The 15,700-nt window shown below is 46.2% G+C and overlaps 2 protein-coding genes across 4 annotated transcripts in view; one reads left to right on the forward strand and one right to left on the reverse strand.

The window, feature by feature from the left end:
• Positions 1–15,700, forward strand: part of LOC129845786 (protein RD3-like) — a 91,997-nt gene that overhangs the window by 9,761 nt on the left and 66,536 nt on the right. Inside the window, exon 3 of one of the 3 annotated variants that reach the window (XR_008758104.1) lies at positions 4,351–4,445. The exons of the other annotated variants lie outside the window; for them this stretch is intronic. The gene's annotated coding sequence lies outside the window, so the exon portion shown is untranslated. Of the gene's footprint in view, positions 1–4,350; positions 4,446–15,700 lie in introns of those variants that run through there. 3 annotated transcript variants of the gene reach the window in all.
• On the reverse strand, positions 5,738–8,998 carry LOC129845793 (uncharacterized). Its single transcript, XM_055913710.1, has 11 exons — positions 8,991–8,998; positions 8,839–8,879; positions 8,432–8,571; positions 8,260–8,331; positions 7,860–8,006; positions 7,690–7,770; positions 7,063–7,132; positions 6,884–6,970; positions 6,692–6,790; positions 6,489–6,569; positions 5,738–6,392 (listed from the first exon to the last, which is right to left on the reverse strand). The coding sequence occupies exons 1-9, from the start codon at positions 8,996–8,998 to the stop codon at positions 6,738–6,740; spliced, it is 699 nt and encodes a 232-aa protein (XP_055769685.1). The 3' UTR covers positions 5,738–6,392; positions 6,489–6,569; positions 6,692–6,737.

Here is a 15,700-nt window from a genome sequence, read left to right on the forward strand (position 1 = left end):
CCATCTGTGGCCGCAGAGGTCACACTGCCGGTCGGTGCCGGGTTGGGTCCTCTGGGGGTCGAGGCAGCAAGCAGGGCACTCTGGCGTCACCCCAGGTTAGCCGGCACCATTCTTACCCAGAGCCCTCTGTTGCACACATGTTTTTGTATGTTACTTTTCCTGAGTTTTCCCCGCATTCCCAGCATAAAGCGTTCATCCATTCAGGCGCGACTGGGAATTTTATAGACAGATCATTTGCCCATAGTTTAGGGATCCCCATTGTTCCAGTGGCTATGCCCTTCCCAGTTCACGCCTTAGTCAACCAATATGGTCAGGGTTGATTACGGAGGCCACCGTTTCCGCTGAGTCTCCTCCTCATTGACTCTCCTGCATTACCCGTGGTGCTAGACCTACCCTGGTTAGCCTGTCATGACCCCACTGTTTCATGGCAACGAAGGGCTCTCACGGGATGGTCGCGGGGAGGTGTCTAGGGGTTTCCGTTGGTGCTACTACGGTGGAAACTCTAGACCAGGTCTCCACCATGCGCAATCTCCCCGAATATTCCGATTTGGCTCTCGCCTTCTCCAAAAAGAAGGCAACTCAATTACCACCCCATCGTTGCAGGGATTGCGCGATACATCTCCTGGTAGACGCTGCACTTCCCAGGAGTCACGTGTATCCCCTGTCACAGGCGGCGGCTATGGAAACATTTGTCTCCGAATATCTGCATCAGGGGTACATTCGGTCCTCCACTTCACCCGCCTCCTCAAGTTTATTTTTTTGTGAAGAAGAAGGAGGGAGGTCTGCGCCCGTGTATTGCCTATTGAGCCCTAAACCAGATCACTGTGAAGTACAGTTACGCGCTACCTCTCATAGCCACAGCGATTGAGTCAATGCACGGGGTGCGCTTCTTCACCAAACTAGATCTCAGGAGCGCTTACAACCTGGTGCGTTTCCGGGAGGGAGACGAGTGGAAGACAGCGTTCAGTACTACCTCAGGGCATTATGAGTACCTCGTCATGCCGTATGGGTTGATGAATGCTCCATAAGTCTTCCAAGCCGTTGTAGACAAGGTTTTCAGGGACCTGCACGGGCAGGTGTAGTGGTGTAAATCGATGATATTCTGATATACTCATCTGCACGTGCGGAGCATGTGTCCCTGGTGTGCAGGCTGCTTGGTCGACTGTTGGAGCATGACCTGTACGTCAAGGCTGAGAAATGCCTGTTCTTCCAGCAGTCTGTCTCCTTCCTAGGGTACCGCATTTCCACCTCAGGGGTGGAGATGGAGAGTGACCACATTTCAGCCGTGCGTAATTGGCCGACTCCCACCATGGTAAAGGAGGTGCAGCGGTTTCTAGGGTTTGACAATTACTACCGGAGGTTTATCCGGGGTTTTGGTCAGGTAGTGGCTCCCATTACCTCACTGCTGAATGGGGGCCCGGTACTTCTGCAGTGGTCGGCTGAGGCGGACAGGGCTTTTGGTCACCTAAGGGCTCGGTTTACCTCGGATCCCGTGCTGGCCCATCCGGATCCCTCTTTGGCGTTCACAGTGGAGGTGGACCAAGGCTGGGATAGGAGCCGTGCTCTCTCAGCGCTCGGGTACGCCACCGAAGCTCCACCTCTGTGCCTTCTTCTCGAGGAAGCTCAGCCCGCGGAGCGAAACTATGACGTGGGGGACCGGGAGCTGTTGGCTGTCATCAAGGCTTTGAAGGCGTGGAGACATTGGCTTGAGGGGGCAAAACACCCTTTTCTCATCTGGACTGACCACTGCAATCTGGAGTACATCCGGGCAGCGAGTAGAATCCTCGCCAGGCAAGGTGGGCCATGTTTTTCACCCGTTTTGTTTTCACCCTTTTGTACAGACCAGGTTCCCAGAATGTCAAGGCAGACACACTGTCCTGGCTGTATGACACAGAGGAGCGGCCCATGGAACCCACCCCCATACTCCCGGCCTCCTGCCTAGTGGCGCTGGTAGTTTGGGAGCTGGAAGCGGACATTGAGCAGGCGTTATGGGCAGGGCCCACTCCTCTCCAGTGTCCCGCTGGGCGTCTGTACGTTCCGTCTGCTGTCCGTGACCGGCTGACCTATTGGGCTCACACGTCACCCTCCTCTGGTCATCCAGGTATCGGTCAGACAGTGCGCTGTTTGATTGGGAAGTACTGGTGGCCCACCTTGGCTAAGGACGTGAGGGTTTATGTTTCCTCCTGCTCGGTGTGCGCCCAGTGTAAGGCTCCTTGGCACCTGCCCATAGGTAAGTTACACCCCTTACCCGTTCCACAACGGCCATGGTCTCACCTGTCGATAGATTTTCTCACAGATCTCCCCCCTCACAGGGTAACACCACGATCCTGGTCAGGGTGGACCGTTTCTCCAAGTCCTGCCGTCTCCTTCCTCTGCCCGTTCTCCCTACGGCCCTACAGACTGCCGAGGCCTTGTTCACTCATGTCTTACGGCACTACGGGGTGGCTGAGGATACAGTGTCTGACCGAGGTCCCCAGTTCACGTCGAGGGTCTGGAGAGCGTTCATGGAGCGTCTGGGGGTCTCGATCGGCCTTACCTCGGGTTTTCACCCCGAGAGTAACGGGCAGGTGGAGAGAGTTAACCAGGATGTGGGTAGGTTTCTGCGGTCTTGTTGCCAGGACCGGCCGGGGGAGCGGGCGGCGTTCGTGCCCTGGGCAGAGATGGCCCAGAACTCGCTTCGCCACTCCTCCACTAACCTCTCCCCCTTCCAGTGCATACTGGGGTATCAGCCGGTTCTGGCTCCTTGGCATCAGAGTCAGACCGAGGCTCCTGCGGTGGACGACTGGTTTCGGCGCGCGGAGGTGACATGGGACGCCTCCCATGTTCACCTTCAGCGCTGTGCTGCGCCAGAAAGCCAGCGCAGACCGTCACCGCAGTGAGGTTCCGGTGCCAGGTCTGGCTCTCGACCCGAAACCTGCCCCTCAGCCTGCCCTGCCGGAAGCTGGGTCCGCGGTTTGTGGGGCCGTTTAAAGTCCTGGGGAGACTGAACGAGGTGTGTTACAGGTTACAGCTCCCACTCGATTACCGTATTAACCCCTCAATCCATGTATGTCTCCTCAGGCCGGTGGTGGCTGGTCCGCTCCAGGGGTCTGAGGTGCGGGTGGTTCCTCTGCCCCCTCTGGACATCGAGGGGGACCCGGCGTATGCCGTTCGCTCCATACTGGATTCGAGGAATCGGGCGAGGGGCCTTCAGTAACTCGTGGAGTGGGAGGGGTACGGTCCGGAGGAGAGATGCTGGGTTCTGGTGGAGGTTGTGTTGGACAATTCAATCATGCAGGATTTCCACCGTCTCCGTCCGGATCGCCCTGCACCTCGCCTTCCTGGTCGTCCCCGAGGCCGGTGTTGGCGTGCTGCTGGAGCCCCGCGTCAAGGGAGGGGGGTACTGTCACGACTTCCGCCGAAGTCGGTTCCTCTCCCTGTTCGGGCGGCGTTCAACGTCACCGGTCTTCTAGCAATCGCCAATCCACCTATCATTTTCCATTTGTTTTGTCTTGTTTTCCCACACACCTGGTTTACATTCCCTCATTACTTGACGTGTAAATAACCCTCTGTTCCCCCCATGTCTGTGTGTGGAATTGTTTGTTGTAAAGTGTATGTGCACTTCAGACTGGTTTGCGATGGATTATTTCAACCCATATTTTGTTGTTCTGGGAGCCGTTGGTTTTTTCCTCATTAAACTGCTTCGGTTATTACCCAGTTCTGCTCTCCTGTGCCTGACTTCCCTGCAGCCCGTTACGCACCTCTTACAAGATCAATATCTTAGGTTTTGTACCATTGATTTTTCCAAGCGCTGGGTTGCGCAGAACTTAGAACGCGCAGAACTTAGAACGCGGGGGTAATGAAATGCCCAGGAAATGGCACAGAAAATTTGGGCTGGTCTCTCCATAAAAGTCAACCTAACCCTAACCCTAACCAATACATGGATTTGACAGTCAAACTATTACTTAAATAGCAGTCAACTGTTGTTATTCTATAGAGGGTCGTGATTCGTTTAGGTTAACTAACAAAAAAAGTGGTCTGGTCCCTTTTCTATGATGGAAGCCTCCCAAAATCAACATCCAACATTCCAAAACATAGATATAAGCCTTCAAGTACTCATCTAACCAACTACTTCAGGGTCAGCCTGGCCCCTTGTCGCCCCCTTGTCGCCCTGAAATCCAACCCCCATAAGAAGAAGCCCAAATACGACCTGCCCTTGCCCAGTATACATACAAGGTCAGGGGGACAACACTGTTTTTTCGTCTTGTAGTTAAACTTGTTTTATACACAATTTAAAGGGATAGTTCATCCCAATTACAAAATTACTTAAGTTGAGTTCTGGTTCATAACATATTTTTTGGTCCCGTTCAGATCACAGCCATGTGTGGGCGTCAGGCTTGTAAGAGACATGAATTATATGTGAGATTCAGTGAACAAGGCTGGAAGGTGAGATTCTATCTCTCTTAACTACTCATTGTACTGAATAGATAATCATGAACTAACATTTTACCATCTTATTTGCTGTAACACACAGTATTTTTAGGGAAGCAAGGCATTTGTGTAGGATGTGCATTGTAGAGTATGTTCTTTGGATTCTTTATCATGTATTTCTCATTGAAAGAGTCTATTCTAGTCATTCATCTAATATTTTAATTCGATTTCTATGGTATTTCTCTCCATTAGGACTGGGTGTTGGCTCCTACGGGTTACTCTGCCTTCTACTGTGATGGAGAATGCCTCTACCCTCTGTGTTCCTGCATGAACTCCACCACCCACACTATGATCCAACTAGTGGTCAGTATGCACTACTACACCCTCTCTCACATGAACGCTAACATTACTGGTTTCAGTGGGAAAGATGGTAAATGGTTCAGACATTAATGGCAAATATAAAAAACTAAGATACCCGAGTTACCGGAGTCTACAATGGCAGACTGTTAATGTAGAGTAGGGATAGGGAGAAGTAACATTCAAGACTGAAGAAATTACCCCCTCTAGAGGTAAACGTTATACTGTACCAGGTTACTACACACACTGATAATATAAAACATTGAGGACACATGCTCTTTCCATGACAGACTGACCAAGTGAAAGCTATGACCCCTTATTGATGTCACTTGTTGAATCCACTTCAATCAGTGTAGATGAAGGGGAGTTAAAGAAAGATTTTAAAACCTTGAGAGAATTGAGACATGGATTGTGTGTGTCATTCAGAGGGTGATTCGGCAAGACAAAAGATTTAAGTGCCTTTGAACGGGGTATGGTAGTAGGTGCCAGGCGCACCGGGTTAAGTGTGTCAAGAACTGCAACACTGCTGTTTTTTTCATGCTCAAAAGTTTCCCATGTGTATCAAAAATGGTCCACCACGCAAAGAACGTCCAGTCAACTTGACACAACATGGGCCAGCATCCTTGTGGAACGCTTAGTGCAGCTTGTAGAGTCCATGCCCCGATGAATTGAGGCTGTTCTGAGGGAAAAAGGGTGTGCAACTCAATGTTAGGAAGACGTTCCTACTGTTTTGTGCACTCAGTGTATGTAGTCCTACATGTTTTTAAATAGTACAGTATCACAAACCACAGTACAAAATCATATAAAGTGTGGGCCTGTAGTATCTGTAAATCAACTAAACATTGTTTTTTTATTTCCATATGCAGATAATAAAGCATCATTGTTCATGTAATAATCTAATATTAGCATTATACCTCTAGGAAGAGGAAATGGTCATAAAATCAAATAGATGACAAGACGGAAACAAAAATGTTTTTGAACTACAACTTATTTTATTTAAAAATGTCAAATTCAGTGCAAAGTAATGTAGTGCATTGGTGTCTGGATCCCTCTTGGGTGGTAAAGTGTCACAAGAATCCTGTGGGGAGAGAAAAAAACAAGAGAATACATTAAATTAATGGGTGTTAACTAATCAGGGATCAACAAAGCACTTCAAGTCCTTCATTCCTTCAAAAGAGAGAGAGAGGGAGAAAGGAGTATGGTCCCTGCAGTAGGACTACATGCTGGCCATGAGGTTCTCCAAGTGGTACTCCAGGAGGCTGGAGAGCTCCGTGACCAGAGACTCTGGGTTAAAGTACCAGGCCAGCTGCTGGCCAAACATGTCCTCTAGCAGAGCCATCAGCCCGCCCTGAAGAGAACACCACACAACACATAGAAAATGGCTCTGAGTTACTAGCTTATCAAGAGGAGAGAAACAATTAGAAACTCCCCCTAAAATGACATTGGAACCTGGTTAACCACAAATAAGGAAGTACACTAAAAATATGGAAGTAAACAGGAAGTAACCTCTTGACTCTTGCATTGAGCAGCAGCAGGTATCTGTCAGTTTCTGGCTCCATGTTGGCAGCAGTGGGCAGGAAGGAGTACAGGAGAGCGTACAGACGCTCCACAAACCCACCGGGGTGCTAAAGGAAACAAAGGAGGAGAGAATAGAAGAGAAGAGGAATTTAAGTGAAACTGCTAATAGATATCAAAACATGTACCAGTGAGATGCTACTTACCACCCTCAGGGACTTCTGAGCTGTCATCATCCCAAACAGCACCAGCTCAAAGACGACATCTATCATGTTCACATGATGGATCTAGGACAAGAAAACACATTTGGAGAAATTAGGAATGATTTCATTTAGATCAGCTACTGTGATGTATAAAAGACATGCATGTGGAAGAACTCAGTGAGACTTGAAAGAGTTAATGAACTCACCTTTGCCTCAGCCAGCTCCCTCTCAATGTCATTCCGCTTGGAGGGGTCACTCAGGTAGTCCACAAAGTCGGTATAAGTACGGATGAACTTGGCCTCGTCCTATGACAAAGAAAAGAGCATCTTAGTGAACAGAACACATTTCCCCTCAGGGACGCTCTCTTTCCCTTGAAAGAGAATGAATTAGTGAGTTACCATGTGGTTGGCCTGAACCAGTGCGCCCAGGAGGACCTTTCCCGCCACAAACAGATGGTTCCTGCTCAGGGTGGAACCAAGCAGGGTCTAGGGAAGAGGGAAGAGTTAGGGTGAGGCATCTTCCTCTAGGAGACAGAACAAGAAGTCACAGAGAGAAAAAGAAAAGTGGGTCCACTCACAGTGAAGGCCTGGCGCAGGGAGACGAGCCTCAGGGCGATGTCCTCCACTCTCTTGGTGGTAAGGTAGAGGCTGTGAAAGGGAGGGAATGGAGCATGTCAACCATTAGAGTCAATGGGGGATAACAGCATTATGACCACTATCCTTCAGCATCTGACAAGCCCACACTACACAGACATTTAGAGGAACTCAATTTAGCAGAGGAACCTCCCTCTCCTCAGGCAGCAGGTCCTCCTCCCAGCCCTACGACAACAAAACAAGCATTCAAAATCAGTGACCAATTCAATGACATAACAAACAATCGGTCAATGGAAGGATCTTAATGCTCCTAGTCAATAGTATGTGTGTGTAACGTCTGACCTCATAGCAGTTGTGGCCCTCAGGCTCTGGGTCAGTGAACTGCTGAGTGGTGGGCGTAGAGAAGGAGGCAGCCTCCGACCACGCTGAAGAGGAGAGAAGCCCGTCCAGCCCCATGTGGAGAGTGGCGTACACCACTGAGACATCAGTCTGCTGCTCAAAACACACAACACACCTGTTTACCACACACACAATATTAGAAAACACACCAAATCTAATGCAAAAATGCCCAGTAATGTCTACTCTATATACATAGGAAATTGTTTATTTACCTGGTAGCAGCCAAGCGTCACGTCCACAGACGTCTCGTGGCGGAGGTGAGACACATAGTGGGTCACCCTGCCAGCCACACGCTGACAGAGAGAGAATACATGTTAAGGCCAAATGGAATAAGTGAAGAAAAATCTAATTTAATACTATTTCAGTAGTATTTACGTGTTACCTGGATCCAAGTGATGGACTGCACTTTGGTGGCACAGTAGGGGATGCCCTTTGGACTAAGCCTGGCTGTCTCCTTGGAGATGGCCCACACCAGTTGAGTCTCCAGGCCTCTCACCCTACTAACGTGGTGCATCCTCACCACTACCTGCTGTTGAGATAAACAACAAGACAACATCAACAAAACCACTTCAGCAATCGCTGTGACACACTGACAATGTAGATTAGGAAGTTACAAAGACCTGGGATCCCCCAGGTATGTAGGTGATGATGGGGCTGATGAACTGGAAAGTTCTCCAAGCTTTAACCACCGGACCGGCATTGTTCTGCACATTACAATACATTCATGTTGGAAACTGTAAACATAGTAACCGTGATGTGACTGCGTGTGGGGGGTCTCTTACCCTGATCACAACAGGCCCACAGTACAGGGGGCTGAACCTAATCAGAATCAACAGCCAATTGCCAGTGGCCTCCTAAAGCAGACAAGAGATTTGTTTCATGTCAAAGAGACAAAAACTTGAATATCTGGGATATTTTTCAAACATAAAACTCCAAACTTTCAGAAAATTGTACCTCAAGGATAGTCTGCACATCTGGCACATCCTCAAGGATAATAGCAGCATTCTGGACATCAAGGAGGACTGGCAGCTGTGGAACATCTGGCACATCATCCAATGGCACATCCAACTGGACCTCATCCAGGACAGTTGTTTCTAAATTGAGGAACATTGGAATATAAAATAAACAATTGTTAGGACATAAAACGTAGCAAGATTGCTAATACTAGCTAGCTAGGAAGCAAAAGTCGATCGCTTAGCAACAGTTACTAAAGTTAATGTTAACTAGCAAGCTAGCTACAACATCTCTAGCACAAGCATTTTTGCCAAGTCTTTTATAGAAATTATAGAAATACACAACATTTCGCAAATTATAATGACATTGTTAAATGTAGTTAAATAAGAGTTTTAAACTCCACATACCCTCTCCGAAGTCGCTGTCCACCTGTCGACAATCACGAACCCTGCAAAACAGAAAAAGACAAGAAAAACAAGCCACAAATTAATTTGAACAACCTGTCGACGCATTAGGCCGCCGACGTCCACGCACTCTCTCCGCCAGTCTTGAAAAGCACCCAGGCATTTTCCAGTCGATTGTTCTATCTCAGGTGTCAAAAATCAAACAAGTTTGTTGTCAGCAGCAAACTGAACTTGTTTTCGCACAGAAAACGTTCCATCGAACGTCGGTTAGATGTCTCTTGGCAACACACGTTCGAAAATGATTGTTTACAAAATTGACAACTGTGTTTCCATAGAAATTAGTTTGGAATTCTATGATTCCCTTTAGAATCCGTTAAAATTGCTTGTCATCATTCTAGTGACGTCGACGTGCTTCTTCGTAGCTCAGTTGATATTTTTTATTTTTTTATTTCACCTTTATTTAACCAAGTAGGCAAGTTGAGAACAAGTTCTCATTTACAACTGCGACCTGGCCAAGATAAAGCAAAGCATTTCGACACATACAACAACACAGAGTTACACATGGAGTAAATAAACATAGTCAATAATACAGTAGAAAAACAAGTCTATATACAATGTGAGCAAATTAGGTGAGATAAGGGAGGTAGAAGGGCAATAAATAGGCCATGGTGGCGAAGTAAATACAATATAGCAATTAAAAACACTGGAATGGTTGGTTTGCAGTAGATGAATGTGCAGTAGATGAATGTGCAAAGTAGAAATACTGGGGTGCAAAGGAGCAACATAAATAAAATAAATACAGTAGGGGATGGGGTAGTTGTTTGGGCTATTTATAGACGGGCTATGTACAGGTGCAGTGATCAGTGAGCTGCTCTGACAGCTGGTGCTTAAAGATAGTGAGGGAGATAAGTGTCTCCAGTTTCAGAGATTTTTGTAGTTCGTTCCAGTCATTGGCAGCAGAGAACTGGAAGGAGAGGCGGCCAAAGAAGGAATTGGCTATGGGGATGACCAGTGAGATATACCTGCTGGAGCTCGTGCTACGGGTGAGTGCTGCTATGGTGACCAGCGAGCTGAAATAAGGCGGGACTTTACCTAACAGGGTCTTGTAGATGACCTGGAGCCAGTGGGTTTGTCGACGAGTATGAAGTGAGGGCCAGCCAACGAGAGCGTACAGGTCGCAGTGGTGAGTAGTATATGGGGCTTTGGTGACAAAATGGATGGCACTGCGATAGACTGCATCCAATTTGTTGAGTAGGGTGTTGGAGGCTATTTTGTAAATGGCATCGCCGAAGTCGAGGATCGGTAGGATGGTCAGTTTTACGAGGGTACGTTTGGCAGCATGAGTGAAGGATTCTTTGTTGCGAAATAGGAAGCCAATTCTAGATTTAACTTTGGATTGGAGATGTTTGATGTGTGTCTGGAAAGAGAGTTTACAGTCTAACCAGACACCTACGTATTTGTAGTTGTCCACATATTCTAAGTCAGAACCGTCCAGAGTAGTGATGCTGGACGGGCGGGCAGGTTCAGGCAGCAATCGGTTGAAGAGCATGCATTTAGTTTTACTTGTATTTAAGAGCAGTTGGAGGCCACGGAAGGAGAGTTGTATGGCATTGAAGCTCGTCTGGAGGGTAATTAACACAGTGTCCAAAGAAGCGCCAGAAGTATACAGAATGGTGTCATCTGCGTAGAGGTGGATCAGAGACTCACCAGCAGCAAGAGCGACATCATTGATGAATACAGAGAAGAGAGTCGGCCCAAGAATTGAACCCTGTGGCACCCCCATAGAGACTGCCAGAGGCCCGGACTACAGGAAGCCGATTTTACACACTGAACTCTATTGGAGAAGTAGTTGATGAACCAGGCGAGGCAATCATTTGAGAAACCAAGGCTGTTGAGTCTGTCGATAAGGATGTGGTGATTGACAGAGTCGAAAGCCTTGGCCAGGTCAATGAATACGGCTGCACAGTATTGTTTAGGACCTTGAGTGTGGCTGAGGTGCAACCATGACCATGATAGAGCATGACGCTTGCAACGCCAGGGTAGTGGGTTCGATTCCCATCACCACCCATACATAAACGACAGCAGGTTTTATTGTAAGTCGCTTTGGATAAAAGCGTCTGATGAAGGACATATATTATTTTTACATATTCACTTACTTGCTATACAATGTAGAGAGAAAAAGGGTCAATTCAAGAGGGAGCTACGAAATTCATGTCCAAATGTCATTAGAAATTTTGCCTGATGTCATTAGAAATTACATAGAATTAATCATTAGCTTTTTTGTTCCGTTCCCCAGTTTCTGTGTTGTAGTTTGTATTTGAGAGTGTGTTTTTTCAGGAGATGGCTTCTTGAATTCTCCCCAAGCAGCTGATTGGTCGACTCCATGGCTAATTGGAGCTGACCCCGCCCCCTCGTCAAGACGCAGCTGTATCCAATTAGCCTCCTGAAGCTATATAAAAGCCAGTGTTCTGTTCAGGAGAAAAAAGAGGAATGAATGCAGAGGGAGATTGATTGTGAAAAGAGATTTTTGCTGAGAGAGGATTGCTGAGAGAGGAGGCCGATGGCTGTGGGTCATTAACTGAGTTAGTTGTTGCTGAGGGAGCTGATTGATTATGTCTGTGTGTCAATAGGACGCACTGTTTTGATTATTGAAATTGTTTGTTATCCTGTTTCATTTGTTCCCAGGGGGGAAGGGTAAGGCACTTAGGGAGTGCTTAGGCAAGAGGCCCGCGGGCATACATAGTAGTATATTCACTGTCTAGGCACACTAGGTAAGACCTGGGCGGACCACTCCCTGTATTTTGGTTAGGGCACCAGGTGGTGCTAAGTTAGGTACGTAGTGGGTAAGCAGGTTAGATATGAGAGGGGGGCTTTGACATTTACTTTCTTTGCTTTGGTTCCGTCCAGCCCCTTTCCCCCATATTACCGTGTAAGGAATAAAATCCTAGTAAATGGTCAATTCTGCCTTTTGGTGTCCTTTCTCACACCTACAGTCCATACCTCTTTCACTTCACTTGGAGTTGAGTTGTAGCAGGGTGTTGCGTTCCCTCTTCAGAGGCGTGCGTAACATTGTTCTCTACAATATTATAACATTCATATACATGTACTTGACAGTGTTGATGAAATAATAACGATCATTTGCTGTGACCATTACTAGTTTAGACTGCACTGCACTTGGTTGTATGTGTTCCATATTTGGTGTTGTGAGGTTAAATTCTCAGTAAATCGTCTAACTTTTCAACCATGTATGGTAGAGACATTGGGTTTAGACCATTGGGTTTAGACTATTGTTTTCTGACAATGTTTTATTGATTAGGCATATTTGTAAACCTTGAATTAATTCATGATTTTGGCTATTTTGCCACCAGATGCTTTCCTATATCGTTGGCATAATATAAAATACAAATACCAAATATTGTGTTTTATAAAGTCACTAGCTAGATTGGAAGAATGAGACAAACAAGGAGATTTTTTTTTTTTTTGTGTGTTTAACTCCTGAAAGTATAGTCTTTGCCACAGTGGGCTATAAAGTCTTTTGGAGGACATATTGACCAAATTCAGGCAAGGGGGGCCACAGCCCACGGGAAAAAAAGCACTGAAGGCTCTACACTACCGGTCAAAAGTTTTAGAACACCTACTCATTCAAGGGTTTTTCTTTATTTTTTACTATTTTCTACATTGATGAAAAATCTAAACGATGAAATAACACATGGAATCATGTAGTAACCAAAAAAGTGTTAAACAAATCCAAATATATTTTAGATTCTTCAAAGTAGCCACCCTTTGCCTTGATGACAGCTTTGCACACTCTTGGTATTCTCTCAACCAGCTTCATGAGAAAGTCACCTGGAATGCATTTCAATAAACAGGTGTGCCTTCTTAAAAGTGGAATTTCTTTCATTTTTAATGCGTTTGACACAATCAATTGTGTTTTGACAAGGTGGTGGGGGGGGGGGGGGGGTATACAGAAGATAGCCCAATTTGGTAAAATACCAAGTCCATATTATGGCAAGAACAGCTCAAATAATCAAAGAGAAACAACAGTCCATCATTACTTTATGACATGAAGGTCAGTCAATACAGAATATTTCAAGTGTAGTTGCAAAAACAATCGAGCGCTATGATGAAACTGGCTCTCATGAGGACCACCCCAGCAATGGAAGACCCAGAGTTACTTCTGCTGCAGAGGATAAGTTAATTCGAGTTACCAGCCTCAGATATTGCTGCCCAAATAAATGCTTCACATAGTTCAAATAACTGACACATCTCAACATCAACTGTTCAGAGGAGACTGTGTGAATCAGGCCTTTATAGTTGAATTGCTGCAAAGAAACCACTATTAAAAGGACACCAATAATAAGAGACTTACTTGGGCCATGAAACACAATCAATTTGTCCTTTGGTCTGGAGCCCAAATTTGAGATTTTTGGTTCCAACTGCCATTGTCTTTGTGAGATGCGGTGTGGGTGAACAGATGATCTCTGCATGTGTATTTCCTACCATAAAGTATGGAGGAGGAGGTGTTATGGTGTGGGGATGCTTTGCTGTTGACACTGTCTGTGATTTATTTAGAATTCACACTTAACCAGCATGGCTACAACAGCATTCTGCAGCTATACGTCATCCCATCTGGTTTGGGCTTCGTGGGACGATCATTTGTTTTAATAAATTATTATAAAAAAATAAAAACTATTGTTTGTTACTTTTACACATTTTTCGTGGTATCCAATTGGTAGTTACAGTCTTGTCTCATCGCTGCAACTCCCGTACGACTCGGGAGAGGCGAAGGTCGAGAGCCGTGCGTCCTTCAAAACACAAGCCAGCCAAGCCGCACTGCTTCTTGACACAATGCCTTCTTAACCCGGAAGCCAGGCGCACCAATGGGTCGGAGGAAACACCATACACCTGGCAACCCTGTCAGTGTGCATTGCGCCCAGCTCGCCACAGGAGTCGCTAGAGCTCGATGGGACAAGAACATCCCTGCCGGCCAAACCCTCCCCTAACCCGGACGACGCTGGGCCAATTGTGTGCCTGCCTCATGGTCTCCCGGTCGCGGCCGGCTGCGACGGAGCCTGGACTCCAACCAGGATCTCTAACTGCACAACTTGCCTTAGACCACTGCGCCACTCAGTGGAATGTATTTGTTTTTCAACAGGACAATGACCCAACACACCTCCAGGCGGTGTAAGGGCTATTTTACCAAGAAGGAGAGTGACGGAGTAATGCATTAGATAACCTGGCCTCCACAATCCCCTGACCTCAACCAAATTGAGATGTTTTGAGATGAGTAGGACCGCAGAGTAAAGGAAAAACAACAAGTGCTCAGCATATGTGTGAACTCCTTCAAGACTGTTGGAAAAGCATTCCAGGTGAAGTTGGTTAAGAGAATGCCAAGAGTGTGCAAAGCTATCAAGGCAAAGGGTGGCTATTTGAAGAATCTCAAATATATGATATATGTTTTGATATGTTTCACACTTTTTTGGTTACTACATGATTCCATTTGTGTTATTTCATAGTTTTGATGTCTTCACTATTATTCAACAATGTAGAAAATAGCATTTTCTTCTTTGACGCACCTTATGTCTAAGCTTCTTTACAGTGAAATGATCTTGATTGGTGATCTCAACTGGTGTTGTTTAAAGCCGGTGTCTGATGATTTAAAAATGTTTTGTAATTCTATGAATCTTACCCAGTTGATTAACTCACACACTCGCCCAAATCTTAAATGCTCAGATAATATCAAATCAATCAGGGTAGATTTAACAAATGTTCCACATAAATATTCTGCGGTTGGTGTTTTTTGTAATGATTTAAGTGACCATTGTGCTGTTGTTGATGTTAGAAATACTAAGGTTCGTAGGACAAACCCAGGTTTTATTCGTAAGAGAAATTTGAAGTGTTTTAATGGGCAGGCTTTCTTTCATGATTTGTTTTATTTTGACTGGAGCAAGATTGAGCTTATCCCTGATGTGGAAACTGCCTGGATATTCTTTCGTGATGTTTTTTTCCAAATAGTAAACAAGCATGCCCCATTCCGCAGGTTCAGGGTTAAAAGGCAGGATAATCCATGGTTTTCTTCTGAGATGTCTTGTATTATTCACGACCGTAATCTAGCCTGGGCTAAAGCCATCGATAGGAAACAATACTGTGCAGCCGTATTCATTGACCTGGCCAAGGCTTTTGACTCTGTCAATCACCACATCCTCATCGGCAGACTCAACAGCCTTGGTTTCTCTAATGATTGCCTCGCCTGGTTCACCAACTACTTCTCTGATCGAGTTCAGTGTGTCAAATCGGAGGGTCTGTTGTCCGGGCCTCTGGCAGTCTCTATGGGGGTGCCACAGGGTTCAATTCTTGGACCGACTCTCTTCTCTGTATACATCAATGATGTCGCTCTTGCTGCTGGTGATTCTCTGATCCATCTCTACGCAGACGACACTATTCTGTATACTTCTGGCCCTTCTTTTGACACTGTGTTAACAACCCTCCAGGCGAGTTTCAATGCCATACAACTCTCCTTCCGTGGCCTCCAATTGCTCTTAAATACAAGTAAAACTAAATGCATGCTCTTCAACCGATCGCTGCCTGCACCTGCCCGCCTGTCCAACATCACTACTCTGGACGGCTCTGACTTAGAATATGTGGACAACTACAAATACCTAGGTTTCTGGTTAGACTGTAAACTCTCCTTCCAGACTCACATCAAACATCTCCAATCCAAAGTTAAATCTAGAATTGGCTTCCTATTCTGCAACAAAGCATCCTTCACTCATGCTGCCAAACATACCCTTGTAAAACTGACCATCCTACCAATCCTCGACTTCGGTGATGTCATTTACAAAATAGCCTCCAAAACCCTACTCAA

Source organism: Salvelinus fontinalis, unplaced genomic scaffold, assembly GCF_029448725.1.
Source record: "Salvelinus fontinalis isolate EN_2023a unplaced genomic scaffold, ASM2944872v1 scaffold_0367, whole genome shotgun sequence".
NCBI classification, from domain to species: domain Eukaryota; kingdom Metazoa; phylum Chordata; class Actinopteri; order Salmoniformes; family Salmonidae; genus Salvelinus; species Salvelinus fontinalis.